The sequence below is a fragment of the Lipotes vexillifer genome, unplaced genomic scaffold (genome assembly GCF_000442215.2).
Source record: "Lipotes vexillifer unplaced genomic scaffold, Lipotes_vexillifer_v1.1 scaffold628, whole genome shotgun sequence".
NCBI lineage: Eukaryota > Metazoa > Chordata > Mammalia > Artiodactyla > Lipotidae > Lipotes > Lipotes vexillifer.
Window position 1 is genome coordinate 207,212 of NW_006779395.1, and position 27,880 is coordinate 235,091.

A 27,880-nucleotide genomic window follows, 5' to 3' on the forward strand; every position below is an offset into this window, starting at 1 on the left:
ACTTTTAAAGTCATTAGAGATCATAAGTGAAATAGTCAGCGTTGCTTTAGCTAAGCTTTTAGTGTGCTGTGGTATTATTATAAAATCAGCCTGAATCTGCATTAATTTCACAGTCTTTTTCTCTGAGAAGCCCAAGGGTGCATGATGAATAAAATGTAAATTTCAGAAGGCAGTGCTTTTATTAGTGGAAAGGGCAGTGAGCCATGTAGCTGGAGCAGTGACCTGCATGGTAGCCAACACTGCTACAAGAAGCAGGAACAAGCACTGTAGATTCTAGTTATTTTACAGCTGGGGAGAAAAATAGCCATGGAGAGTTCTGTGGGTCTCAGGGGAGACATTCACAGAAATATACATTGTCTTCTGTATGTTACACTTGAGGTGGAATCTCTGTTAAGAATCTACAAGTCACAACTTAAAAGTCTTGAAGGTTTGATACAAATAAGAAATCCAATGCAAATGTTTAAATTTTACTTCATAGACACAGTTGAATATTCCCAGAGTAACAGAGCATTTGTTTTTGTTCATCATTAACAGTTACTAAGTAGTTTGTACAGGATTGGGGTATATTTGTTTGCATTTGAATAGCATGAGTGTATATTTATACATACATCTATTTTTTAACTACCCAGAAGAGATGAGGTATATTTATTTGCTGACATTTCGAGCTCTTGGAATCTAGTTGCTAATTTGCCCTGGGTGTGAGGATTTTACTATTTGCTGCTTAGAAATCAAGGCTCATGTTTGAAATACAGAGCCGGAATGGGTAGATGCCCTAAGTCAAGATAGACAAGGAAAAAAATGTAAAATCGCAACTTTTTATTTTAGAAAATGCAAACTAGGTCTTGCGCATTTCAACCCCCCCGCCCCGCGGCTTACCAAAAGAAAGTACCCAGCCTCCTTCCCCTGGACTCCATTTAAAAAATAAATAAACTAATCCATCAGTAAATCTTTCTGCTGTGGTCAGATTAGCAGGTGAGCACTGTAAGTAAAAAGCAACACCAGATAAAAACCAAAGAGAGAAGTTGTTGATTTCATGTACTACTGAGAACAGTGTCGTCCTGTGGCAGTTCTCGTAGACTGTGTTGGTTTAACAAGCGTCCAAACCTTTTGTCTTGTTGTTTTTTGTCTTTCCTGCTCCCTGTCCCCTTGTTTCCCACAGGCTGTGCGTTTGTCACATTTTCTACAAGGGCAATGGCACAGAATGCAATCAAAGCCATGCATCAGTCTCAGACCATGGAGGTACTGTATCATCTGCCCTTTCTTTGTTTTCTTTGTGCAAATGGTGGGGAATGGAAAGCAATTCTCTCCTGTGTGGATTGTTCACATGACAATCACAGATGTAAACTTTCACCATCTCTCTCTCTTCATTCATTCATATTCCTTCTTCTTTAATCTCGCTCCTCCTCCCTCTCCCTCTCTCCTTCTCTCTCTGAATTTTTCCCCTGATGACTGGAAATGCACTTAGTGTAAAACCTTCCACTTCCTCTGCGTTCCTTTTTGAGCCTTTTATTGCAGTGGCCCAGGTCCTGCTGTGTAAAGTTCATGATGCAGTTTAAACCGAGCATCCTTCTATACCTCAAGGATCAAGTACGTTCCCCAGCCCCAGGGGTGGGATGGGTAGAACATTAACAGACCCCATTCCAAATTGCAGCTGGCCCTGTGCTAAATCACAGGGTTCTTCCATTTCTTTTTTATTTTCTTTTTAATGTGGGGTCAAGTTATCTTTAATCGAGACAAACAGAATTGTTTTTGCATCAAGAATGTTGGAGAAAGTTAAGACTTCTCCCACCTCATTGAACCAGTGCAAATGTTCATATATGAGAGTCCCCCCGAGAAATTAGTTTTTCCCCCTTACTAAAAAATGAACAATAACCAAGGAACTCAAAGGCTCAAATGTGATCTCCTAATGAGACATAGTGGCTTTCGGGGAAGAGAAATAGGCTGGCGTGGGTCCACAAATGTAGACAATGGCTCTGTACTTTGAGTCTGTGATTCGGGTCATGGCCTTTCAGAATTTTGCACAAAAACACTCCAAGAGTGATATGCTGTTACTTATTCTGTATTGTCTGATAGAATCCTTTGGGAGTGCATGTTCTGCTGTATTATGTAAACTGTATCTTTGTGTATGGGTGATCTTTTCTGGAGGTGGCTTTGTAGTGTTACCTGAAGTTAACGTTTATCATCTTTTGAAAAAAAAATTGTTTTCAGTTTTATTTAATGTGCCAAAAAGTTTTTTTATTGATCGTTTGAGCTTCTTTTTGGCCTCCACTTTTGGGGGGGGTTTAATTTTTTTTGTTGTTGTTCATTTGTTTGTTTTTTGCAATGCTGCATCTCCCGAAGCATGCCGGGAGCTTAGTGATCTTTATGGGTCTTGTTTTGTGGGCAACCTTTCTCTAGGGAGCCAAAGGGTGGGTGGAAGCGGGGGGTAAAGAGTGTGCATGGCATTGTCATTAAGTGTTTACTGTACTTTTCTGAGTTTTGATATCAGCATTGCAAAGCCTATTGTCTTTTTCGAACTTCCTTTTGACTTCAGTATTCCTAACATATCTTATATAATCACTGTGTTTTCCTTTCAGTGCAATGCATTTTTAAGACACTCACACCCCCCTACGTGAAGGCAAGCTCAGGTGAAAATCGGCCACAATAAGAGAGAATTAGCAGGATTTGAAATGTCTAGGAATCCAATCTTGAACAACATGCAGTCACACACGTGATCATGTTTTTGTCCCCTCACCCTACCCTTTCCCTTACCTTGGGGGGCTCCATTATCGGGGATCAGCCTGGTTTCCAGCTACATATCAGTCTGGAGATGAAATGAAAGTACTGTTAAGAAAAAGGAAGTCTTGACCTGTATTTATTATCTTCCATATATATGTTTCATTCTTAAAGATTTTTATTTCCTGTAATTGAGTGATTTGTACCTAAATTGGTCTCACCTTAGATGATTTTGTAACCTCAATTCTTTCAGCTCTGTTGGAAACATTGCCACCCCAGTTCCTTCACCCAGGGCCCCCCGCCCGAGTGGGAGGTCTGTGTTCTCCTGGGTCCCTACGGAAGGAGAGCACGAGAAAATACAGCAGGACTGGGTATGAACCCGAACCAAGAAAATAACAGGCTCTCAGAGTGAAAAGAATTTGCTGTAGAGAATGGGGCATATTTACTCTTCAGAAATCCTTGATCCTTTGTTAATACTGCTGTTATCAGAAATCAGATCTGATGCACTTGTTTTTAAATCTGGACATCCATGCTTAATCAGAGGAGCCCTCAGACGCTTAAATTTCTTGTTTAATTCAAAAATATTGACATTTAAACAGAAGATTACATATTGTGCAGTCTCATTATACTCGTACCACTGCAGTTTGTTTTCTTTTTTTGAATTAATTACATTATTTTCAGGACTCTGGCTTACATCTTTCATCAAGATGTATGATCTAAGAGATGTGAATTCAAAACGATGTCACTGTTAAAGTTGAAAAGAACATGTTATTTTGAAAATTATTAATCTTTATATGGTACCTGGATTTTCCCACTTTGCTCCACTCTCTCCCCACCCTGTTTTCCCCTTTCATGGTTTATACAAGTCATTTTTTGAACTATAATCATTGGCCTGATTTTCTGCTTTTGTATCATTTTTTGGTATTTAAGGAAGAAAAAAGCCAACCATAAATGAACTGTTAGGAAGAGATGCTATAATTTGTTATGGGACAAATTTGATACAGTAACAACCCTTTCCATGCAAAACCCTTGCTGTCTGTAATTTCCATCTTCAGAGTGGTTTTGCTGTCTTTAAAGTGATGAAACGCTGAAATACGGAACAGATGAAGAACAATGAAGTATAGATTTTTTAAACGGTGGAAATATTACTTTTATGCCGTTTACTGACTCTTAACATCTGTGCCGTGACTGTGACTCCCAGAGCTGAAGACCAGTCTGCTGGAGGTTCAACACCCAGTCACCACACTTTTCTCACATGTTGGGGGGTAACAGCAGGCATGATAGCTTCACGTATGCATAGTTCCGTCCCCAGTAGCTACGCAACGTGATAAGAAAAAAATGCAGCTCTGTTTTCTAGGAGAAAGAAAACCCAAAGGGAAGGGATAAGCTCACTTAAATAGGAATATTAAATTTCTGGGGGGAGAAGAGAGAGGTCTGTTATCATGCTGAGTTTCAATAAAAAGTGGGTTTTTTCTTTTAAATCACTTGGGTAGAATTAACTTCTTTTTATCTCAGCAAAATTTCACAGCTTTAATTGTGATGGAATGTTTAGCAAAGCTAAACAGAGAGGGAAGGGAGTTGGTTTCTGCTGAATATTTGCCAAGGGGCGAATGTTGAAAAGGTGCTTTCACAAGGAAGTCCTCCTGCCTGAGGCGTGAGGCCCTTACTTTCCCTAATGATTTTCTCCGTATCAGACATGAATTGGTCCCGTTATATAACCCTTGGCCATTTCTCACTCACTACCTCTGCTCCTGCCTTTTAAAGGAAATGAACACAGAAGCTCCTAGAACAGTGAGACTGATGAGGACAAGAAGCTAAGTAGACATCTCCAGCCATTTGAGATGTACCTCCTTGGACTAGGTTGCTCCTGACATTTTCTTTTTGATTTGTTGTAGCTCCTGGGGTTACAGCTAGAGTAGATGTGATACAGCAAGAGGAGAACCCCTTCTGAAAACATGGGGACAGTGGCATTGCTCCGTGCCCGTGTCCCCTGAAAATCTCCTTCCTTCATCCATGTTCCTAAATGAAACCCACTTCTCCCGATTATATTACTGGGTCGGTATGATTCCTACAGTTCCAAAGTTCAGAAGTACTTAACACTGGAAAGAGTGGGGGGAAAAGACATGAGCGACAGGCATTTTCATCCCCGTTACAACATTTCGTCCCCCTCCTTTGTCCCCTGCTCACACGCGGAAACAGGCAGACACACCAGGACAAGTCCATCTTTCAGACAAGCGAACCGTGAAGCTTAATTAAAGGACAATGATAAGGTCTCTTGTCTCTGAGGAGGTGCTGGGATGGTGGAAGGAAGACCCATGAAGAGAGAAGGCGAGGCAGTGTAATAATCAGAGCACGAGCACAAATGGCTTCATCGACCACCAGAGCCCCAAAGACACCAGTGGCAGGATCTGGAATTTTCTGTTGATGGTACTGTTCAGAGAAGAAGAGGACCATCAAACCATTTAAACACGAGGCCAGGCCATCCCCTGTGCTCCAGAATAGTTCAGAAAGCTGTAGGCCCCGAGCTGACTGAGCGTCCTGAGCGGAGTGGGCCAGGCTGTAACCCCCTCTCCACTTTCCGCTGTGTCTGACCACAGGGCTGCTCTTCACCGATTGTGGTGAAGTTCGCTGACACTCAGAAGGACAAGGAGCAAAGGCGTCTCCAGCAGCAGCTGGCGCAGCAGATGCAGCAGCTCAACACTGCCACCTGGGGGAACCTGACAGGTCTGGGCGGCCTCACCCCGCAGTACCTGGCGGTAAGTTCTTGGGGGGCCGTGGGGGGAGCATGTGGTCCCCAGGAGAGAGGAGCACACCCAGTGGAGCTCTGACAGGCTCCTTGGCCCCTAAGTGCACCAAAAGCTCGTCTTGGACATTATGAATGCCGGGAAATTCCTGAAATCAGCGTCGATGAAGAATATTTTTCCAGGTGAAGCTGATGAGCATAGGAACAGGACTCGTCATTCTAGCCGCATGGAGGCTGAGCGGGGTCCCACAGGGCTGAGTGTCTAACCAGTGTTTCCGCACAAACTCCAGCCTTGGCAGGGCTGCGGCATGCGTGATAGACGATGACTTAACGGCACTGAGGCAGCCGTGGTTGGCACTCTCACCACCTCCCCGCTCGGTCCATTCCACATCAGGACCTCAGATGGAACTTTCCTTCACTGGGTCCTCCCCGTGGAGCGATGTCAACTAAATTCAAATGTTTCTTCATCTATTTGAAACCCAAAACTCAGATCCTGTTTCAGGCCAAATAGACCCAATTCTTTAAGTAGCCCTTACATTTCATTGTTTCTAAACTTTCCACCTCCTTGTTTTTTTCTGTTGCGCTGCCTGTTTTACTTTGCCAGTGTCTTTATTAAAATGCCATGATCAGAATGTGAGACAGTTCCTCCCAGGAAGATCCAAACAGCATGAGCAGTGACCCCTATTGTGGACTTTAAAATATCTTAATGTAGCTTGAGAGCAGTGGAAGGCAGCTCGTACTCCTCTAAGGTTTTATTTATTTTTACTTGAACTACTGCTAAAGCATGCTACTCTACCCCACTTTTCTGCTTTGGGACCTAAATGCTGGACTACACATTATTAATATAATTTCATAGTGTGCCTTTGGACCTTTTATTCTAGCTTGTGTGTGTGTGTGTGTGTGTGTGTGTGTGTGTGTGTGTGTGTGTGTCCGTCCGTCCGTCCGTCCGTCCGTCCGTCCATCCATCCATCCATCCATCCTAATTCTGTCCTGACATTTGAACTGTCCCTCTCAGGATTGTATGACCCATTCCGTACTTTGTAGCAGAACCAATACTGTTCTGTAAAAGAGTCCTTCCTGTGACCTTGAAAGGTAAGATCATCGTGCTTCTATAAGTGAGGAAAGGGAGAGTCTTAAGGGAGAAAGCAGGGGAGGGATAAACTGGGAGATTGGGATTGACATACACACACTACTATATATAAAACAGATAACTAATAAGGACCTACTGTATAGCACAGGGAACTCTACTCAATACTCCATAATGACCTATATGGGAAAAGAATCTAAAAAAGAGTGGATATATGTATATGTGTAACTGAATCACTTTGCTGTACACCTGAAACCAACACAACGTTGTAAATCAACTATACTCCAATAAAAATTAAAAAAAAAAAAAAAGGGTTATGTAACTTTACCCAAGGTCATGGCACTGGTGGTCAAGCAGGATTTCAACCCTCCATGGGTTCTCTCCATCCGGCGGGTCTGCTTCTCCAAGGACAGATGTGACTCACGTTCCTCTTTTGTCCACCCCACCCCACTGCCTGTTGGTGTCTGCCGTGTAATTGCTACTCAAGACGTGTCTGGATGTCTTGCTGAAGGAGCATGCCTCTCCTGTCTTCCCCTGAGTTATTAATACAAGTTTGCTGTCACCTTCTAGCCATTTCTCCATCTTAACCACAAAGAGATAAGAGATGAGAGATTTCATCACATGTCTTGCTGAAATCTGTATGTGCTTGCCATATCTTTTTCTTGGTCTATTGGTCTAGAAACTTCATGAGAAAAAAAAATGAGTCTAGCTGAACAATCATTTGTTTTTCACAAACGTGTGTTTTTCAGTTGTTCATAGATCATCGCCTTAAGTACAAGAATTTCTATCAGAGATTGATGTCAGGCTCACCTTTTCGTAGTTTCTAAGAATCCAGCTTCCTGCTCCACCATGTCTGAAAACCAAGACACATGTGCCTAGCCCTGGTCTTCTGGACCATCTCCCATGCCCCAGGGCTCACAGAAATCTCTGGCACGTGTTTCTTTGATCACATCTGAAAATTATTTCTGAATCCTGAAAGAGAATTCATCCCCACCTCATTTATAAGAACGTGTTCTTACATGCTCTGAACTACGTTTCCCCCTACCGAGGGCTTCCATTTCTCTCTCTGCCAAGTTTGCTCTACCCCTTTCGATCGGAAGCCCATTTCTCTGAAAAGACCCTTGGCCTTTAAGGCATCCCCTGCCTCTGTGTTGAGGGTAGATTCTGACTGTGGCTCACCGAAGAGTGGTTGTCAGTGGGAAGAATCCACGGAGGTAGTTTAATGACACTCCAGGTATTGCCACTTACTAATCAGTAAAGATTATTAATTCCTCAGAGTATCTTCAAAGCTAATTTAACTTGACTAGACTTTAATTTTTTTTAATATCTAGTATAGGAGAGGGTAAGGGCTTGCAACCACAAGAGAATGGGAAACCCAAGAAATCAAACCGAGATGAGGGATTTCTCTCTGTCAAAACGGATAATTCCTAGCTTCTTCCTCTTTCTCATTCTGTGTGTCTGTGTGTGTCTGTGTGTAATGTCGAGGTAGTATACTACCCTGAGTCGAGAAGGATGAATGAAAGTTGCAGACATATGTCTGGGAACTGTTCATGTTTGTTTTTGTCTTTTTTTAAATTTGATTTACTTTTTGGTTGCACTGGGTCCTCGTCGCCGCGTGCGGGTTTTCTCTAGTTGCAGCGAGCGGGGGCTACTCTTCGTTGCGGCGCGCGGGCTTCTCATTTGCGGTGGCTTGTTGTGGAGCACGGGCTCTAGGTGTGTGGGTTTCAGTAGTTGCAGCACATGGGCTTCAGCAGTTGTGGCACACAGGCTCAGTAGTTGTGGCCACGGGCTTAGTTGCTCCGCAGCATGTGGGATCTTCCTGGACCAGGCAGATTCTTAACTATTGTGCCACCAGGGAAGGCCCACAGCTGTTCACGTTAATCCCCACAGGGATTACATTAATCATTGTAACTAACACTTAAGTTGAATCAGCCACCGATATTCCACTCTACTCGGTGCTCTTAAGTCAATTGCTAGATGCCCATTTCTGAGTCACATCCAGTTGCAGAGTTTCCTTCTTCTTAAGCTGAGGAGACCTACCATTACCTGGAGGAGTGGCAGGGCTCTCCGCTAGGTTTCGCAGCACTCCAGACAAATTCTGAGAGCTTGTTTTTTAAATAGTGAATTCATCTGGTTCCTCCTAAGCTCATAGTACCATAGCAGTTTTTTAATAATAAATTTGGTGAATCTATGCTGTTAGCATCCATGGACTTTTGAGTATAGGAGATAACTCCATACCTGCCCCCAGGTACAAACTGCAGCTGTACTGATCAACCAAAAGGAGAATATCAATAAGCCTAGTCAAACACTTAGTATAGCACCTAAGTTAACCTATAATTCAATTGATGTGGACGAATAAAGGAGTGCTTTCGAACAGTAACCACATGCCTTTACCTTGTGGTACCCACCGTTTCTATACGGGGGATTAAATGTATTTTTGGAAGCTCTAGGGACAAAATACAGAGACCTTTTCACAGCTGTCTTCATTTCTTTTTTAAAAGATGCTGATATATTTATAATGCATAGCATCAACATACATAGCACCAGATACTTGTAAGTTTTGACAAGTAGTATGTTGCTCTCTGCCAACGAAGACCGTCTTAAAATGGGTGACCATTGTCTTGGTCATGAAGTCATGACAGTGACTCTGTGGCTGCAGATACATACACTTACGTCTGTAGGTATTACAGTGATTTCTCTGTTAGCCCAAGAGTCAGTGAATCTATACCTCTCTAATGAAGGTTGTAGGACACTGAGCTGTGAAGGAAAGCGGAGGAGACCCAGGGATGGACCGCGATTGACAGACATGAGTTACGGGAACTACCAGGCTCCACAGAGAGAGCATTAGTCACGCCATGTTGGTTCCCATAGATTTAACACCTGGTTGTTAAAAAGTAAATTGATGAATTGTTTTAAGGCAGCTACGTTATTGAGTTTCCCCAGTGTCTGTGTTTTTTAATAGAGGTTAGACATTAACATGGATTTATAGCCCCCAACTCTCGGAACCTTCAGCCCGTTAACAGGCAGCAGCAACCAACTATGTAAATGTAAAGGGAACTGGACGTGCCCTCAGTGGACTTGGGAAGTTCCCTTGACAGTACATTTCCAAGCTCCACTTCATTTTGACAGTACCTTTCTCTTTTCTTTTGCAGCTTCTGCAGCAGGCCACCTCCTCCAGCAACCTGGGTGCATTCAGTGGCATTCAGCAAATGGCTGGTAAGTCATGAAGCGAGCCTTGCCTTTTGACCGTGCTGTTGTCTGAATTTGGGATGGGTTCAGAAGCTGGGGAAAAGAAGAACAAAGAGTAACTACCGGTCCTAGTTGCTTTCTGGCTTAGGTGTTAAAATTAGAGTCAGCTGCTCAGAAGCTGATCTTGTAACTCTGGCATCTCCAACAGTTATGAGAAAATTTGGGGGGGGGGGGGCTGAGAACTCCTGCACAGTACCCTCCAGAGTTGTGTTTATTTTTTTTAAAAAATGGGTTTGCTTGCTGGGGGATTTCCAACAAGATTCCTATATCCAGGGCAGCTGCCATGATTGACATCCCTCTAGAATTTTAATAACAGGCAGTCAATAAGAATGTTTTGACCTTCGTAATGAAAGTCAGGCTTGCAGGCCTATCTCTGATACCGTTTGCAGTCCCTTGATAACCACAGACAATTAACAGGGTGCCCTTTTTTTTTTTTTTTAAACTTCAGAACCCCAGTTGACAGAATTGTGCGTCGGAATCTTTGATGGGAAAGTAGAATCTTGGTTCTTGAGCAAAATCAAAGTGGGACTAGATTTGAAAGCCCGCTCATGAAGGATTTCTTTTTAGTGTGAGCTGTGTCAGTAGTAACTGAGGGGCAGTGATTAGTGAAAGGTCAGTCCTGCTGTGTCACCTTCCAGGCTCACATCCTAACCCACACCACGGGGCCAGGGAAGGCAGCCCCGCACGATGAATCAGAGCACAGGTGCCAGGAACCTGCCGCGAGGAGCAGTGAGGAAGCTGCTTCCTTGCTTGATTCCTACAAGATAGGGGAGCGCAGGCAAGGAGAACAGATTTTGGGCGCATTAGAATCGAGCACAGTTTGTTTTCATCAAGGACACCCTGAGCCGATGAAATGAACCCAGGATGTACAGAATAAAAGCCTGATTTCCTTATCTGTCACTATGAAAACTCCTTTTTTCTCTCTTTTTTTTTTTTTTCCCTTCCCACATGCATATCCTTGTGGGTTTTTTTTTCCTTGTTTCACTTTGAATGGATCTGGAGACACTTGGAATGAGCACACGCAGATTTCTGTTCCTGTATGTCCAGTTGTTGTCAGCCCAGCTTTTCGTGGTGGCCTCCAGGGTTAAATGGTAACTTGTCCGATGGGACATACTCGCCTACAGTAAAAACAATGCTCAGTTACCCGTGGGGCTTTAAATCTGGTACCCCCAGCTTGTTCTATTGTAATAACACTTTTAGATTATTACGGGGGAAAAAAAATCCGTGTTAAAATAATAAGTAGTGAAACCATTCAGCAGAATGTTGACGAATACATTTGGGGAAGCTGGCCTTGGAGCTGAGCATCGCCTTGAACAGTTGATTTATTTTTAGTTCTGTGAAGGGGATTGGAGAGACAGAACTAAAATATTCAGAGAGTTTGCTACGTTTTAAAAAGAGAAAACCTTCCAGATTGCAAGCTCTGAAAGAAATGCTGAGATTTGTTGTATTTTCCGCCAATGCAAGATTTGTTTTTCTTCTAATCGAAGGGACCCACCCAGATCCAGAATTAGAGTCTTTCCTTAGAGGAAGCCTCAGGCTCTCCCGTTCCCACAGTTGAATTATGCAAAGAAGGTCACTGGGTCCTGAGGCTATTGCCAGGCATGTTTTCTCGGGTGGATGGTGCGCCTTGTCACTCTTCATTAGGCCACAGGCGCCCGTGGCTCGCCAGGTCAGGACAGGATGGTAGCATCTGCACGCCGTGTGCTCATTTAAAAACGGAGGGTATCTGGGAATCACCTGAGAAGGTGCATGGGGCAGATGGCTAATTTAAAGGTGGCCTGTGAATGCGCTCGGCTCTCCAAAATACCCCTTTCTCGAACCTTCAGCATTAAATTCAGCACCGAGGCTGCCCAGGCTGTGCATCCGAAGGCCAAGTGGCCCATTTTCCACTGTCACCTCGAGTAGTGAGGACCAAGGACATGGATGTCCGGGTTCTGTCTGCTTGGCCATTTCTATAACAAGTATCCTTCATTCCTGTGGAAAATCAGGTCTCATCATCCCAAGTGTTGGAAGCATCGTGGTTTGGGGTATTTTTTTCAACCAGGTGCTCTTGGGCCCCTGCTCTTTGATCTTCTCCCAAGAGTAGGGCTTAACTGCTGTCACCGCCAGTCACCGAAACCAGTGTCAGAAAGTGGGTGGATCATAGAGGCCCCTTGTTGGAGGACGTTTCCCCAGAGCACCGACTTGTGGGAGCGGGGGGGGCCCCTCTTCCGCGTTCCCCTAAAAACCCTCTCTTCCTTCCCCTCCTCCCTCACCTCTGAATCACTGATGCTCCGAGAAGGCGTGGCCTCAGCCCTCACTCCTCTAAGTGGCACTTGTGACTGTTTTTGCGTGGATGAGTAAGTAAATTTATAATTTGGCAGGTGCAAATTTATGTGTTGGATACAGTCCCAGTGAAGCTTAAGTGAAATACCTGGTTTTTTAATTAAGAAATTTGACTTTAGCCCGATGTCTAAGCCACAGACCATTACACAACCTAACGACTGTATCTTCATGAATGAGTTGTCAAAGACTTGGGATCAGCGAGTTGGTACAGCGTCATACGTGTGTACACAGCCCGTGGTATTGACATACACGGTGGAAGCAACATGAAGGAGCCCGAGAGGTGGTTCATCCCCGAAGCACCCCTGGGCTTAGATGCTGGTAAATTGAGTGAGATTGTGGCAGAGTGAGAGCGGGCACCTCCACGATTCAGATGCCACGTTCATGTCCTCCAGGGCCAGAGAATAAACTCCACGTGGAAAATTCGAGTACTGCAGCTGAGAACACCATCACCAAAGAGTGAAATATCATTTCGGAAAACAATAGCACTGTGTTGTGAACAGCTCTCAGAACAGAATGGTCTGTCCTTCAGGAAATTGAGGTGTCTCACTAGAGTCTAAAATGTCTCATTTGAATGAGTAAACATTTTCTGTTTGAGGAGAAAATAAAAGAAAGCTGGAAAAAAATAGAAAAAAAAATTAGGAGGAGACAAGTTCCTAAGTACTTACATCAATAAAATTGAATGAGACATCAACTATACTACTTTTTTCAAAAAAAAAAAAACACTTACCATTTTCCTTTCAAATAGAAAATAACTTCAGACATGTTTTATGATTTTATAAAAGGGAACCTTTACTAAATCTGAAATTTAAAAAGCAGAAAATAGATTAGTAAGGATAAAATTTTTATAAGCTGACTGCTTTTTTTTTTTTTTTTTTTTTTTTTTGCGGTACACGGGCCTCCCACCGTTGTGGCCTCTCCCATTGCGGAGCACAGGCTCCGGACGCGCAGGCTCAGCGGCCATGGCTCACGGGCCCAGCCGCTCCGCGGCATGTGGGATCTTCCCGGACCGGGGCACGAACCCGTGTCCCCTGCATCGGCAGGCGGACTCCCAACCACTGCGCCACCAGGGAAGCCCCTAAGCTGACTGCTTTTATGTGCATCCTTCAAGTCGATTGATTTCACTTTCCCTCTCATAACTTCTGATAAAAATGTGTCCATTTCTCACTCAGCTGTGGTATTCCATGAATTTCTGAAATCTCAAAAACGTGGGGTCTGTGTTCAGGCCAAGGGTCTGGATTTTTCCTGAAGAAGAAGGAATTAAGGGGAAAGTGGCTTTCCGGTTTTTCACTTACTTATAACAACTGTCATCTCAAAAAAGCATCGTGTTAGAAAAACAAGGGCAGTATTGCACAAGTTTGTTGTTCACAGAGCTTCTTGAAATAATCATGGGGTTTATCCTCACAGCACAGCCAAGGACAAAACCACTACTTGTTACTACGTAACAGTTGGGAAAACTGAGGTACAAAAAGTTCGAATAAGTTCTATGAGCCCAAGGACCAGGAAATGGTATTATATGGATTAGGATACAGAATTCCCAAATATCGTTACGCTTTATGAGATAGGGACCATTAGCATCCCGTTTTACAGGTGGGGCAACGGAGGCAGAGAGAAGTTAATTAACAAACTTGCCCAGAGTCACTAAGCTAATAAATGGCAGATCCACATTACAAATGGGCCTGATCCAAAGCCCGAGCTCCCTTTGGCCCCCGAGATGGTCACACAGCGCTCTGCGTCTCCACAAATCCAGGTATGTTCTGTCAACATGAGCCTCGGTGACCTGTCTGCACAAACGGTTGAAGAGGCCAAATAACAAACAACTCTGAGCCATCGGTAAACAATGCAGGAGAACCCCAAAACTGCTCAAAAAGCAGCGATTGTGAGTCAGCCACAGGAAAACCTCCTCCTTTCACTCTGGACAACATTCCAAATTCATTAAGAGGGTTTGTTTTTTGTTAGGGGAAGTATTTTTCAAGGGTGAGGGCTTGTTAGTAAGAGATTACAGAGATTAAGAAGCGATGGCCAAAGAAGAGCATCTTGTGATAAACAAGGGAAGACTGCTTCCCTTAGACTTCTGATATTCGGGGAAGCTGGTAGTAATTCGCTTCCAGAATATCTGGCCTAAGTTTCCAAAGTCACAGTGAAATCATAGAGGGCAAATATTTTCCCAGAACAACAACATCGCAACGACTTTACCTGTTGGAGATCCCCTCCCAGCACAGGCGGGCTTGGAATGTCTGTGACGAGCTGAGAAGAGGGAAAAACTGTGCGTTGGAGGCTGAGAACCTCACGTCAGGGACACACTTGGGAGGTGTGCAAACTGGGCCCACGAAGACCCCAAGTTCTTCCCACAGCCAAGCAGCCTCCGCAACCCACACTTGCTGCGGAAAGTGCTAACAGGCCTTCTGAGAATGTGCCATTACCACTACCACCCCCATCTGTCACTTTTTAACAGACCTGATTGGCAAGCGCTTGTAACAACTGACATCTGTTCTCGCTTATTGAAATGCAGATTTATGGTAATTGCCCCGAACAATAAGACAGAATTACCTAAGGTGAACATTAAATTAAATTTTCATGCTCTTCTCCTTATAAATAATTTTTTTTTAATCTTAAGTTTCAAGTAGGCATAATGTGCATCTGTTTGGTACATAATTTCTTCGTTTGGAGAAGGGTTTTCTTTTCCCAAGTAATGAGTGAAAATTTTAAGTCCTGTATGCCCCCAATTTTTTTTTTTTTTTTTTTTTTTTTAGCCCTCTTGATCTCGGCACACTGTTCGATTTCCTAAAACTCGTTTAAGTGTTTTGCATTTCTCGTCACCCAGATTGTTGCCCCTGGTTTGACGGGTGCCCATCCGAGCAGCGTGCTTTGTGAGGTTAAATGGGGGTGGTTTTCTTCTCAGAGAAGAGCTGTTTGCCAAACCAGAATCAGCATCACACACCCATACACAGCCCACGCCTCCCCCCGTCCGGTGCCCTTTCAGGATCCTCGTGTGGGAGGAGCCGCGATGAGATGGGCTGGTGGGTGGAAAAGCAGAGGTGCTGTGGAAGGAACGGAGGAGGACGACAGGACAGGGTGTGCTCACAACAGAAACAGACGGAGAAACAGCCAGAAATGTGAATTCAAAGTCAGCAGAGGCAGACACCCACTTTCAGACAGCCTGGGGGGCCCAGGACTGGCCGGGCCCTGGTGGGTAACTCTGCCCGTCCAGGGGCTGAGACTGCAGCAGCTGGAGGTCTGGAGAGACCCGGAGAGCCTGGTACAGTTGAGGAGGTAGCGGATGAAGCTCGGGATGTGTCCCCACGAAGCTTCCGAGCCACTTTCCCAGCGTGGGACAGACGCCTTTCCCAGCAGCAGCGTGGCCCCCAAGCCCCTTCCCTAAATGGGAGGGGAGGGGAGGGGAGGGGAGATGTCCACACTACAGGTGAGGAGCCTCTGGCTCTGGGAACATCCAGGGCGGGAAGAGCCAAAACATCCGTCACCGAGGACGTGCGCTGCTGTCGGTGAAGGGTCCAGAGATTCTGCCCCACGAAAGTTGCCCAGGCTCTCACGGAACCCCAGATGTACCCCTGTGATGTGCCGACGTTAGCGGTGCTCAGAAGGCCCGGGAGTGGTGCAGGGGTGTCCTCCCTGGGACGGTTTCTTTCTGGGGGGATGGACTAGAGAATGGGCCTCGGGCCTCAACCTGGCCGGACAGAAGGACACCGTGCAGGGAACAGGTGCCTCTGTGGCCGCATGGCCCACATCCAGGCGCAGCGAGACCCACGGGAGGTGGGCAGGTGCACCTGTCGAGTCCCCACGTGCGTGCTGCCCCCCAGTTTCCTAGCTCCAGCCTTGGCATGGGACCTGCCCTGGTGTCAGCCACCAGCTTAAATGTTCTTGGAGAATCTCTAGTTGGTTTTGTTTTCTTTCGTTGGCTTGACTGTGTATACGTCTTGGTTCTGAGGGGGAGAAAGAGCCATCTTCTTTCATCCTTTTTCTGCATTCTCTGCGCCATCACTCCCGAGCTCTGATCTCATCTCGATTCCTCTTGTCGCCACCACCAACCCCAGGCCTCTTCGTTCGATGGTTTTCTGCCAGGGCTCACATCCATCACTTTTAGGCTATCTAGAGGCATTGGAAGTCCTCCAGCTTCTTAGGATCTGCTGCCAAAAAAGCGTATCCATCATACACATGTTTTTTCATAAAACTTCAGGGAGCTCAGAGACACCTCCCCCCCCCCCATATCTCATCAGGGGAGCTCCAGTGAAGAGCCCCTGAGTTAAGTGACAAGCAGGAGGGAAGCCACCACGTGACCCGCTCAGTGTGCAGAAGAGGGTGCGGCCCACCGTTCCCCGAGGATGCGTGGGCCGGGGTCTGTAATGTCTGGATTCTGAGCATGGAGGGGAGAGGAAATGAGGGTAAGAAACTGAAGGGTTGATTGAGTTCAAGACAAGATCTAGTGCCTGGTTAGCTGGGTTCTTAGCTGCTGACGCAGATCACAGGTTCAGTTCCGGGCCCTCTGGGGCTCAGGTGCCCAGAAGCCAAGCAGGAGCACCATTGTACACGCATCCTTGCACCCTGGGCTCCTGCTAACCAGGACCCACGCGTGCTCATGCCAGGCAGCATCCCTCACCCACAGCCGTTCTCTGCTGAGATTCCATCAGAAGGAGCAAGGCCATGATGGGCAAGTGTCAGGAGCCGGTGGACGTTTACATCTGATGTCCCGGCCCCTTTCCTGTGAAGCCCTGTGTGCGTCACCCCTTCCCTCCTCTCACTGCCTCCCCATGCCCCCCCCCACACTTCCCAGGTGGGAACCAAGAGGGACAGAGGCACAGGCGTGGGGAGGCTCGGGGGGGCAGGGAGGGACCGAGAACCAGCCTCCTGTCCCCAGGGCTCTGACCTCCCTCGTTCTCTGTGGCACGTAGGACTGCGAGAGTGCCAGCATCACGTGGGTTTGTTACAAATACTAAGCGTGATTAGTGTGTCCGGCACGTGCTTTGTCTTTGGTGCCATTATCCTCATTACTGGGGGGTAATACTGTTGTGATTATTATCCAGCTGATAAGAGTCTGCTCTGCCCTGGGAGTTGTTCTTTAGCTTCAAGTGTACGAAGCATTTACTCTCTTTACCCTCGAGGTCCGTTCAGTTTTATACCTACTTCACAGCCAAGAAATCCAAGAGGCAGACAGTTGATGGGCTCAAGGCCAGGGAGGCTGGCAGAGGGGAGGCCGAGCCCGAGTGGAGCCCAGATGTCCTGGAGGCGGAGCCCGTGCTGCCTCCAGTAAACGGTGTCCTTGTCACTGTTGTCACCAGCAGGGAGAGCTGTGCCTTCCCGGCCCGAGGAACACAGGACAGGTCGAAGGGAAGAATGTCGGGGTCAGGGCTGTGGGAACAGGACTGCACCCAGAAAAGTGAGGAGGAGAGAAGGGGGGCCTCCTGGAGCCCGCACGGAGGGCCACGAAGGGACAGATAGGAGGACGGCCCGGCCTCTTCAGCTCCGCAGCCGCCCAGTGCTGCCCTGTCCTCTTCTCATCCCTGTCAGACCAGAGACGCGAGAGAGAGGGGATATGGGGACATATGTATATGTACAGCTGATTCACTTGGTTATAAAGCAGAAACTAACACACCATTGTAAAGCAATTATACCCCAATAAAGATGTTAAAAGTAAAATACAAACACCAAAGACGCGTGAGAATGAGCTTCTGGATCCAGGTCTGTTTCCAGAAACGGACCGGATTGCCCCCAGTCCCTGGCTCCCCTCCATTCTGATCTCCAGCAGCCTCCTGGGGCGGGGAGCGTCTTGTTTTCCCCACTTAATTCTGGGTGCGGCCCCGGCTCTGGCCTGTCGCGGCCACGTGGTAACGGTTGGCTGGCCGGGCGGCACCTGTGGGTCCTTCTGCTGCTTCTCTCCATCTAACGCTCCCCCTCCCTCCCGTGCCCCCCCCCATTCCTTCAGATGCTGGGGTCACCACGGCCTCTCCTTCCCAGCTTCATCTCTGCTTCCTTTGGTCTGTATCCTCCCCCTCAGTGCAGTGCGGTGGTTGGACGGAGTTGGCCCTGCCTGGTGTGGCACCCCAGAGCCCGGCCTTGGCAGCGGAGGCGGGGAGGGGCTGAGCGGGGCAGCCCCTCGGGGGTGAGAGGTGGAAGGGGGCACACAGGGAGAGGACGGTTGGACAGAGAGCCCGAGTGTGGTCGGCGGGGCTCCAGGACAGCGCTGAGTGTCGTGGGTGAGATGAGGAAAACGCACGGTCCTAATAAGTATTTGCATAAGGGATTAATTAACGGCTGAGGGAAACAGTCAATATTTGAAGCTGTCGTAGATCCTGAAGAACGAAGAACAGAGAAAAACCTTGTTTGGGTCTGTAGGCAGCGCTCTTTTTTTTTTCTTTTTTTTTATAAATAAATTTTTGGCTGTGTTGGGTCTTCATTGCTGCGTGCAGGCTTTCTCTAGTTGCTGGTAGTGGGGTGCATTGCGGTGCACGGGCTTCTTAGTGCGGTGGCTTCTCGTTGTGGAGCACGGGCTCTAGGCGCGCTGGCTTCAGTAGTTGTGGCACGCAGGCTCAGTAGTTGTGGCGCACGGGCTTTGTTGCTCCACAGCATGTGGAATCTTCCCGGACCAGGGCTCGAACCCATGTCCCCTGCACTGGCAGGCAGATTCTTAACCACTGCACCACCAGGGAAGTCCCAACAGTGCTCTTTATAGCAGCGTGGGAACATTTCATGCTGTGTGTTGCCCTGTTCATTCATCTTCCATGGATCCACCCATCACCTACTATGAGTGAATGTAGCCGTGTGTGTGTGTGTGTGTGTGTGTGTGTGTGTGTGTGTGTGTGGAGTTGAAAGCGAATAAGGCATCTTTGTCCTCAGGGAACTGAGTATCTAGTGGTGAAGGTCAGCAATCCGTACAAACGATGTGAAAGGAGGAATTGGTGAACGCAGCAAGAGTTCGGAACAGCGATGGGGGAGTTTACAGATAACATGCAGAAAGTGCGTGTTAGACACAGACTGTCAGTCACCCTCCGAGGGAACGTTCCTCAGCCTCTGGAGGATCTGTGAGGCTCTGACCCAGATGAGTGGGCTGAGCTCCTTCCAGCCCCAGAATCGGGCCGTGGCTCCACCAGGCAGGCCAGAGCAGGTGCCCTGGGGGACCCTCCGGCCCAGGCCGAGGAGGGTGCTCGGCTGATCATTAACCGTTGCCAGATGTGCAGACTTTAATGTCGGTGCTAAACCCTCCTCTCGTCTGCACAGCCGTCTGTTGGTGACGGTGTCTGGTTGACTGCGTTACGTCCTTAGCACATTAGAGGGGCCGTGGCAGCCAGGCCGGCCCGTGCTGGTGCACCGCGCGCGCGCGCACACACACACACGCGCGCGCGCGCACACACGCACACGCACACGCACGCACACACGCACACGCACACGCACACGCACACACACACACACACACACACACACACACACACACCCAGCAGCATCACCCCAAGCACGGCCCTGGTCATGCCAGCATGAGTGTGTTCAGCTGCTTTCAGGAGCCGCCCCCTGGGTAGGGGCGGGAGGGGGAGTGTCCGATGGGGTCTGCACTCAAGCCCTGTTCCCCCAGCTCCGTATTCCTCAAGCAAACCTGAAAAATAGGCCCTGGACTTTTTCCACTCCCAAGGTCTCATCAGAACCACCGTGTCTGACGCCTGATCTGAGGGGAGGAGAGAGCTTTGTTCCCAGTGTCCCCTGCTCGATGGAGCGGGGTCACGTTCACAGGATGCCCCCAATGCTTTGTCCTGCTTCTCAGCATCCCCAGGAACTACGTGGGTTTGAGAAGCAGGTGCTGGCTTTTACCGTAAGCCACAGGACTGGGTGCCTCCTGCAAGAAGGTAGAGTATCATTTTGAGCAAAATGAGAACCCATTTTGCAGCATGGACTTGGGGAACTCTTTTCTGAGTAGAAATAAGTCTTGACTGAAGCAGCCAGGATGGAGGAGCAGGGTAAGTGAGCCTGGCAGCCGGGCTCTGAGCCAAGCTGAGACAGGGCTCCACATGGTGGCCGGGGGCTTCGCAGGTGTGTTGCTAGAACATTCTCTTGCTCCTCCATCCACCCCCCCCCCGTCCCCATCCAGCACTGTTGTCAGACCACTGTCTCCTGTTATAAAGCAGGTTATATTTGCTCAGCAGCCATGTATTGAGTACCCGGATTTGAGACATAAGGTAAAATTAAGCTGTTGAGTTAACTCCCATATCTTTCTATATAAAATTCCTCCATATGAGGAGAGGACCATTGTTTCCTGCATCTTGAATGTACGTGGGGGTAAAGGGAATCTTGGAAAAAGACTTTGTGCAGAGAACCTGTGTATTGAGAAACAGAAGGAGGGGGAGAAAAGAAACTAAAAGGGTACATAGCACAGGCTCCAGGCCCGAGCCCCCCAGGGCCTGCCAGCACCCCCGTGACGAATCAGCCCCAGACCTCTCAGCAGAGTTTCCTTTCTCTCTGCTATTCATTTCTTAATTTTCGTTAGCCCTCGATTCATTCTAGCTAAAAAGTAGTTCCTCTTTCAGATACAAATACGTTTAAAAGGCAAACATAAATAGTTCACAAATAAAGATATTATGGCATTGCCACTTTTTTCATTCTTTTGTTCAGCAAATATTATTTGAGTTCCTGCCATGGACGCGATTTCAAGTTCACATTCAAAATAAACCTGGAGAGAGAAGTTCAGGGTCGATAATAATACTAACAGCAACAATAGTTGCTAACATTTATTGGGGGCTTACATCATGCCAGTTATTATGCTGGGTAATTTTCATTCATTGAGTTATTTAATCTGCACAACCACCATGTGAGGGAAGGTACAGTAACTGTTACCACTGACTCAGGAAACGGGAAACAGAGAGGTTAAGAAATTTGTGCAGAGTCACACAGCTGATAGAGCCAGGAAACTGAATCAGTGCAGCTTCAGAGCAATAAAACACTTCTTCTGTAATACCTCGTACGTGTACCTGTCGAGTTTAGGGATGGAGAGTTTCCCTTGAAACTCCAGCTGTCCAAGCCCGGATGTCACAGTTTCTTGACAGCCACGAAGTGGAAGGCCCTGCTGTCCATGGTCCACACAGAAACCTGTTGCTTATCTTTTAGGATGACCTGCCTGGGAGGAGGCGTTAGGAAGAGGGTGCTGGGTTGGCACAGGCTGCGTGGTGACACACGAGTCCCCAGGGCAGCTGGGGCGAGTGTGCCATCCCGGAGCTCTCCGCCCATGTCCCCTGCCCTCTCTTTTTGGAAACGGGTGAAGTGGGCCTACTGCTGACGTTGCCTCTCTCTTCCCCCCCCCACCACAGGCATGAATGCTTTACAGTTACAGAACCTGGCAACGCTGGCGGCGGCTGCAGCCGCAGCCCAGACCTCAGCCACTACCACCAATGCAAATCCTCTCTCCACCACAAGCAGCGCCCTAGGAGCCCTCACCAGTCCCGGTAAGGGGTCATCCTGCCTCTGGGAGACAGGACACAGGGGTCAGTGCCAAGTGCAGGGTGGATGCGTCCAGACGGAGCGGGGCACTAGGCTTAATTACCTCTTTAATTTCCTTTTTTGTTTGCCTGTTTTTAATTTATATTTTTGTTGTTGAAGTATAGTTAATTTACAGTGTTAATTTCTGCTGTTCAGCAAAGTGACTCAGTTGTACACATATATGCATTCTTTTTTATATTCTTTTCCATTATGGTTTATCCCAGGCTATTGAATGTAGTTGCCTGTGCTGTCCAGTAGGAGGACCTTGTTGCTTATCCATTCTGTATATAATAGTTTGCATTTGCTAATCCCAAACTCCCAGTCTGTTCCTCCCCAGCTCCCCCCACCCCCCGCCCGCGTTGGTAACCACAAGTCTGTTCTCTATATCTGTGAGTCTGTTTCATAGATAGGTTCATTTGTGTCATATTTTAGATTCTACATATAGGTGATACCATGCATATTTGTCTTTCTCTTTCTGACTCACTTCACTTAGTATGATAGATAATCTCCAGGTCCATCCATGTTGCTGCAAATGGCATTATTTTGTTCTTTTTTATGGCTGAGTAATGTTCACCACCTCTTCTTTATCCATTCCTTTGTTGATGGACATTTAGGTTGTTTCCATGTCTTGGCTATTGTAAATAGTGCTGCTGTGAACATAGGGGTGCATATATCTTTTAAAGAAACAAAGTCTGAGCGTGTGTGTTTTTATCCTCCAAGGATAAAATGAGAAAAAAGGTTTTGCGAGGGAGTCTACCCTGGTACTGATTCTCGCACATTCATTTTGTTTGAAAAATGTGCTGTCGCTTCAGTCCTCGTGAGGTTTCCCCAAGATGAGGAAGTCTCTCAGGAATGCTTTTCTCTCCTGTTTTATTTTGTTGTTGTGTTTTTGGTTTGGGTTTAGCAATTTAAGAATTCTCTGTTAAACCTCAAAATCCCGAATCGTCTTCTTCTTCGTCATGATATTTCACACCAGCTCCATCCTTTACATTTGATTTTCAACACCGTGGCCTAGAGGGGACCATCTTTGTTGTTCCTTTGTGGTCCCATTCTGGGCCTTGTCATTTAAAGTGTTTTTTTTCCTCCCCCCGCCCCCACACCTTAGAAATTCTGTTGCCTTATTCAAAGGCAGATGCCGTTTTCTTTTTCATAGGAGCCAGACCTAATGTGGTTGCTTAGACACCGGGATTTGTTTTTTAAGAAGCGTTTTGCTGGCTTGCCTTCCTCTCTGTGTTTTCTGGGCCTTGATGGATGATCTCACCTTCCCCTCTGGTACGTGGAGGAGTTGGCCTGAACAACTTACAAGTCCCCTCCTAACTGGAATCCCCAGGGCCCTATATCGGCTGCTCCCAAAAGATGAGCTAACTGTCCAACACGCTTTTATGTCATAGTGTGGAGATTTCTTTCAGAAAAATGGAGAAGAAAGCTACAGCACCTGGTGGACCAGCTTTGTTAAGGCTTCCAACTTCAGGGAGCAGTGAAGCTGCCACAGCCCTTGATTTGTTTACAAAACATTGTGTTTCTAACACATTTCCTTCTGAGTACAGTTTTGAGGGAGAAACCTACGAGATGTTTAGGAGAGGCTGGAAGTTGTATCCTCCACCTCATCTCAAAGCAACAGCACATGGGACATTGCCTTCATTCTTGAAATGTCTTCAAAAACGTACCATGACTACATGTGGGCCTCATTTCATGCAACAGATAATATTCCTGAGACATCAGCTTTGTCGTTTTTTTCAAGAGATGAAGTTATAACTCTAATGCAAAACATAAACTGGTTATTTAAATCCTTTTTAAGACACATACATTTTTTACATGGTGTATTCCCGCTTATGAAAATAATAGTGATTTTTTTCTTAAAAACAAATTAAATATTTGATCTCGCTAATGTATCTGTTTTAGAAATCAGCTTGAAAAGTTTTTTAAATGAGAATTATCGTCTCCCTGTGAGGACTGTGAAAAGATGACGTTAAACCAGCACAGACTCCGTACACCTGAAACTAACACGACATTGTAAATCAACTCTACTCCAATAAAAATTTAAAAACAGCACAGAGCACTGTACATGCATTTTATACATTTATACATGGATCTTTAGTCAGCGGCTGGTATTTTTAAGAGAAAAAGCAATATTGACTTTATTTTGGCAAAAGTCAATGATTGTAATGTTTCCAAGCTTGGCTCTCAGCCTTGACTCCCTTGCATTTAGAGTAATCAGCAGAAACTCACCCCATGGTTGGTAACAAGGTGGAGAAAAAAGAAAACTCTTTTTTCTGTGAAGACTTTTCCTTATATGGCGAGGAGCCAGAGTCCACCGTTAGGCCCATCAGCCCTTAAAGAGTTTACTAGTGTAGTTACACTGAAATTATTCTGCTGTTCCAGAAGTGACCGCTCTCGTGATGGACATTTGGGTTAAGGGTATGTGGCCTGTTGTTTGCTTGGCAAGGGTCATTCGACTTTACGAAAATATATTCTTCCTTTGTGATATCTGGGCAGGACTGTGCCCAGGACATTCCAGAGAATCAGAATTGATAACTCGAACGTCTTGTTCTCCTTCAAGAAGGCTCGTGGGTTTAAGAAGCCAAGTGCAAAAGTGCCTGCCAGCTGATCAGCGTCGAGATTGTAATTGACAGCTAGTGCTTTGAGTGTCTGTATAGCCTTAGGCGCTGGCCTGGGTGCCGGGGACCCAGCAGTGAAAGGATATGTACACTCCCCACCCCCGGGAGTCTCCCCGTCTGTTAGGGGAACTCGGACAATGCGCAGTCGTGTGTGCCAGGCAAGCGCTGTGAGCAGAGAGACCGGGCAGAATAAGATGGAGAGAGTGGAAAGGGTTGGAGAAGCCTTTCCCCCTCTGGAAAGGTGGCGTTTGAGCAAAAACCTGAGGAAAGTGAAGGAAGCTCGTAGATAATCAAGAGAAAGGGTGTCCAGGCAGAGGACAGAGCAAGTACAGGCTGTGAGGCAGGAGGAGGCCTGGCACGATGACAGTCTCACGTGGAAGGCGTGGTGCTGAGCAGGGGCGGAGGGAGAGGTGAGAGGTGAAGGGTGAGGGGGAAGAGAGAAGGTCCATGCACGTGGATCCATTCCATCCAGTATGGTCAGGAGCACAAATACATAGTGACCTTCTTAAAATGCAGGGCACTCGAAACAGCCTAAGGTATAGCCCGAATGCTTAAGGAACTTGAAACATATTTGACCATTTTCAGCTTTCTCCTGAGACCTGAATGAAAGGGAAAATGTGTCCTGAGGTGCATTTTCTTTCTTCCCACCTCAGCCAAGCGTCCTTCCCTCTGCTCTTAACGTGGTGTCCGGCCCTTCCGGAAATTCTGCCAACGGAGGTGTCAGGGAGAGTGGTTTTTCTCTTCTCTGTTGAGGAATGCTTTGCATAAGAGCTGAAAGTATTTGATTAGAATCCTGAAGTGTAGCAGCAGAAACGATTTAAATCTACGTTTCAATTATTTTTCTTAAGTGTAACTAAAAAAAATCTGGCGTTTAAGTGCAAGTAAATTATTTGTCTAATTTCCACCAGGGACTCTTTCAAAGTCACAGGAAAGGTGGTTAGTAAGAATTCATGACTCTCCACTTCATCAGAGCAATTTCCCAGGAAATAAAACGGAAAGAAAGCTGGTCCCAAGGCCAATATGATTTTTTATTTTCTAAATAATGAAAAACAGGGCTTCCAGTTGAACCGTGAACCAGTCCGTTCAAACTTTAAAGTGAATCAAAGCTTCAGCCCACCCTCCTGCACAGGCCTTGTTTTTACCCTGTTTTTAAAGATAGATGTCTCTTATGCTTCAGACAAATCCATCTAGAAAGTAAAGGGACAACTCAGTCCTCAAAACTATTAATTTTTTTAATAATTGTAAATTTATCATTTCTATTTTGCATACCCAGGAACAAGCTCCCTACAGCATCATTATAAATGATTTTAAACAGTCTGTGCTTTAAGACATAAAAAATTAAGCATTAATTAAAAAAAAAAGTCCCCTTCGGCAATAAATAGGTTTCTTTGTCTCCTGGCCTTGAAATAAACATTAAAATCATCTCAGTTACTTTGGTGACGATATGATTCAACCTTTGAGAACATTTCTCAAAGAAAGCAGAGTTAAAATTAAAACATAAAAAAAGAAAAATCATCTCAGTTGCCCATGGTTAGAATAAGTGTTTCTTCCAATTATCAGATGGTAGGGAATAAAGTTAGAAATTAAATCATGAAAAAATAAAAACCAGGTAAATGCATATTATGCCTTTAATGAGTTTCTCTGAGGTCTTTTGAAGCCTAATTTAATCGTGTTTCTTGTCTTTCATTTTGATATGATAATTTGTCCTTTGTTTACTTCAGTCTCCTATTTAGTTAATTAATTCTTGGATCATTTCTTCTTACCCGATTTTCAACCTGTTTTTGAGGCATGAGTCTCGATATTGGTATTAAAGAGGCAAATTGTCTGTAAGGCATGTGGCTAGGTCTTAAAGAAAGATAATGATATCTGTCTTCTACCCAGCTTGTAGATTTGTTGCCTTTGCCTGGTAATTTTGAGAACTTGCGCAAGAGGGTTATCATTGCCACACACGAACATTTCTCTGGCTTTTTCTATCTGAAACATAATGTTGCATTCATGTACCACATTATTCCACTGACCTTCACCTTCTTCTGTTTTTTTTTTTTTTTTTTAATAAAAGGATGTTTTAAAATTCTCCAGATGCTTCTGTAAGTGCACTCAGTCAAGTGAACACTTCAGGATAATAGATAATTTCTGTCGACAGTGGAAGGCATTTTAAAATGCTAGGGAGCATTTTTCCGTTCCTACCATTGGCTTTTCACATAGTTTTCACTCTGAAGTCTAGGCAGTATTTTTTCCCATCTTCAAGACATGGCCCGCCTCCTTGCAGGCTGTGAAGCTTCCTTGTGGACTCTTTGAGGGGGACAGAGACCGGGGGTGTTTCCGTGGGATTCAGACCTTTCCCAGGCTCCTCACATAAGGAGGGCCAGCAAGTGGGCCCCTCCAGTGTCACCCACCGCTATCACCAGGCTGGCTGAGCTTTGGGGACCCGGAATTTATCCTCCGAGTCACCCCAGAGCCCTTCAGTGTTACGAGAGGCTTTTGTCCCCCCACTAAGTGTCTCTGCACGTGTGTCGCACGAGAACTCGCATCGTGGGAAGAGACGGAGTCACAGGCAGACCTAGCCCACATTCTGGAGCCTTCTGCTAGGCAGGGCAAGTCCATGAAAATGAGTTGGGCCTGCACTGCCCCGTCCAAGCCGTCACATGCGGGGGCAGTAGTATCGCGGTGGAGTCTGATGGGGCCAGGAGAGAGGCACAGACAGAGGGCGCTGGGGGAGGCCATCTCCCCAGGCTGCCGAGTGATGCCACGACCTCGGGGAGTCTGAAGCCAACTTTCTTCCAGAAACCTGTTGTTCCCACTGCCTCCCATCCCCGTTGAGACACCCTCCCCCTCTCACTGACCCAGGCTCAGCCGGTGAAGTGACCTTTGCAGCCAGCCTCTGGTTCACTGTCATCTCATCAGTCACCGTGTCTAGTCGGTTCTCTCTCTGAAACATCTTTTTTCCTCTCCCATTGACACCCCCCCGGGTGAAGCTCCCTTTGTCCCATCAGTGCCGCCACCAGCTCCATCTTGCACACTGTTAACAAAGCCAACAGCTCGGTTCAGACACTTTCACGTGGTTCACTGTGGTCTCAACTAGAGCAGGACAAACTCCTTAGCATGGCCTTCAGGGAGCTCCCTGACCTGCCTCCATCCTTTCTCCCCAGAACTGCCGCGGCCCCCCAGCCCCCAGCAGCCTACCCTCCAGCAACATCGGGATTCTTCCTCCCCGAAACACACTGTCGGCCTTCTTGCCTTTGTTAAACCTACTGGCTGCTCTGCCTTGAATATCTTCTCTCCAATTTCCTCCTGTGAAAACCTCCTACATCACTCCTTTATTACAGTGTCAGTGGTTGGGAAGATTCATGAGTAGGTCTAAAATCGGTGTTTTTAATGCACATTATAAAAAGTATAGTTTATACTGCTTTCCATAGATTAAGCAGCAGTAAAAAATAAAATGTTTTCTAGTAATTAATAAAAACTGCTTTCAGTAGTTTCATACTTACCTCTTAAGAATCAGCGCAAATGTCATCTCCACCATGAAGCCTTCCGGAAAGAATTAATTGCTTCCACAATGTATTTCTAATATAAATGCGTACCTCATTCTAAACCCGGGTCACACGCAGGCTCCTTGGTAAGGAGCTGTATCAGAAGCTCCCTGAGGGCGGATTGGAGGGAAAGAGGGACCGGTGA

At 46.4% G+C, this 27,880-nt stretch overlaps 1 protein-coding gene across 4 annotated transcripts in view; it reads left to right on the top strand.

Annotated features, from left to right (window-relative positions):
- Window positions 1-27,880, top strand: part of CELF2 (CUGBP Elav-like family member 2) — a 165,539-nt gene that overhangs the window by 101,172 nt on the left and 36,487 nt on the right. For all 4 annotated transcript variants that reach the window (XM_007452568.1, XM_007452570.1, XM_007452571.1 and 1 more), the window contains 4 exons: window positions 1,160-1,239; window positions 5,313-5,471; window positions 9,698-9,761; window positions 21,419-21,553. In XM_007452568.1, the coding sequence (XP_007452630.1) occupies window positions 1,160-1,239; window positions 5,313-5,471; window positions 9,698-9,761; window positions 21,419-21,553 (438 nt within the window). The remainder of the gene's footprint in view (window positions 1-1,159; window positions 1,240-5,312; window positions 5,472-9,697; window positions 9,762-21,418; window positions 21,554-27,880) is intronic.